The sequence below is a fragment of the Frankliniella occidentalis genome, unplaced genomic scaffold, assembly GCF_000697945.3.
Source record: "Frankliniella occidentalis isolate FOCC.00 unplaced genomic scaffold, Focc_3.1 Scaffold2256, whole genome shotgun sequence".
Lineage (NCBI taxonomy): Eukaryota > Metazoa > Arthropoda > Insecta > Thysanoptera > Thripidae > Frankliniella > Frankliniella occidentalis.
Genome location: NW_026269342.1, coordinates 4,174 through 6,189, shown reverse-complemented (window position 1 = coordinate 6,189; position 2,016 = coordinate 4,174). Strand labels below are relative to the sequence as shown.

Sequence of the window (2,016 nt, the reverse complement as noted above, 5' to 3'; positions counted from 1 at the left end):
AGAAAAAAAAATTGCCGCTATTTACTAAAGTGGGCCTTGCTTTCACTCTCGGTGAAGGCGAAGTGAAGTACAACTGTTCTAACACGGGCCGATGCAGGCGGACAGGGCGAGCAGCGAGGCCTTGGGCTTGGCGGGGCCCTATAGTGTAGTGGCGTCTAGGCCGTGGACACACCGCGGCGGCGTGCCGCCGACGCCTCGCTATCTCTCTGTTGTAACTGCGAGCTTAACACTTTACCCGTCTGGTGACAACGAGGGCGGCTGCGGCTGCTGCAGTGAGGCGGAGAGGCTGAGCGGGGCAGCACACGTGCGTCGACACCACGGACACGTTTGTCAAACGCGGACGCGGGGCTACTCCTTGACGGTTTTTCCAGGTAGTAAAAATTAAGCAAAAATATACATTGGAAAAGTACTTTGTGATGTAATGGTAACTTATTCAGTAACAGTAGACGTATGGTATCATTATCCCCGTTCTATTTTTGTGGTGTCGACGGTAGTTTGATGTGACTTTGCTGCTGGAGCGTGGACCATGGGGGCCTCCCCGCCCGCCCCGCCCGAGGGCGGCTACGGCTGGGTCATCGTGGGCTGCTACGTCGCCAACATGGTATGCGAATGCCCCGACTCTGCACTGCTGCTGCTGCTGCGCTAAGCCCCGCGGCCGATACCCGCCGCCGGCCAATAATAAGTTTACTGACCGACCTCTGCTCCTTCTCCTCACCTCCATTACAGGCGTGCGCCATCCAGCTTGTCCAGATGATGGGGCTGGTCCTGAAGGACGTCTTCAAGTCCCTCGACATCTCTGACAGCGAGGGCACCACCATCATCACCCTCTGCCAGGCGGTCAGCTTCGTCCTCGGTATAAAGGGTGGACGACGAGTGCGGGGGAGGCAGCAGCAGCCCTTTTTTGCACACGAACGAGAGCAGTAGAGCTTACCGCCGCCGTGGTGGCATCCCCCGTCTCTCTGCGCAGGGGTGGTGGCCGGGCCGATCATCCGCCGGTGGGGCTTCCGCTGGGCGGCGGCCGGGGGCGCGCTGCTGGCCGCTGCCGGGCTCGCGCTCTCCTCCACGGCCAGGACCTTCATCGAGTTCACCCTGTACTTCAGCCTGCTCATGGGTACGGCAGTGGCGGTGGATATACCCATGTGGTGGATGGCAGGCCAGCGCTAACGCCCCACCCTTGTGCACCCCCCCAGCGTCCGGGCTGAGCCTGAGCTACCCGGCGTACATCGTGGCGCTCAACACGTACTTCCGGTCGCGGCGCACGCTCGCCACGGCCGTGGCCATGGCGCTGACGGGCGCTGCCGCCATCCTCACGCCGCAGGTCATCAGCGCCGCCTCCGGCCACTTCGGCCCCAGCGGCGCCATGCTCGCGCTCGGCGGCGTCCTGCTGCAGTCGCTGGTCGGCGCCGTGCTGCTCCGGCCCCTGCCCGCGGCGCGCCCGCCCCCACCCACGACGGCGACCCCCGCCGCGGAGGCGGAGACGCCCATGCTCAAGACCGACCTCACCCAAGGCGAGAAGGCTGAAAGTGTGAGTGTTGATCTACGATTTCAGAAAAGGCTCAGCCGAAGGTGCCCTAATCTAAACCCTTCAAGAAACAGTAAAAACCCTCTGCTTCGTTTAGTCGCCCCCAGTTCGCGTGTACGGTGCGCTGCGCTCCGTGGTGGCCTTCTTCGACTTGGAGCTGCTGCGCAGCCCGTCGTTCGCCTGCCTGCTGGTGGGCACCTCGCTGGGGCTGTTCGCCGACATCAACTTCGTCCAGTTCCTGCCCTTCGTGCTGGGCCGGCGCGGATTCTCGACGCGTGAGGCGGCCGACATCATGTCCGTGTTCGGCGTGACGGACACGCTGTGCCGGCTGAGCGCGCCGCTGCTGCACCGCGCCTGCGGCCGCTCCAGCCGCTTCATGTACGCCGCCACGCTGGGCGTGTTCGCGGCCACCAGGACGGGTGAGTGGTCCGCGACAAAAGGGTACTTCATTTAAAAGTTAAAATGAAAATAAGTCGGGTGAAAATCAAGAAAAA

The 2,016-nt window shown here is 62.5% G+C and overlaps 1 protein-coding gene across 1 annotated transcript; it reads left to right on the top strand.

Annotated features, from left to right (window-relative positions):
• The first annotated feature begins 214 nt into the window (after positions 1-214).
• Positions 215-2,010, top strand: LOC113213089 (monocarboxylate transporter 11-like). The gene is made up of 6 exons (XM_052276249.1): positions 215-371; positions 495-601; positions 727-853; positions 968-1,111; positions 1,191-1,525; positions 1,620-2,010. Exons 2-6 carry the CDS (start codon positions 527-529, stop codon positions 1,974-1,976), a joined length of 1,038 nt encoding a protein of 345 aa, XP_052132209.1. The 5' UTR covers positions 215-371; positions 495-526; the 3' UTR covers positions 1,977-2,010.
• Positions 2,011-2,016: the final 6 nt, after the last annotated feature.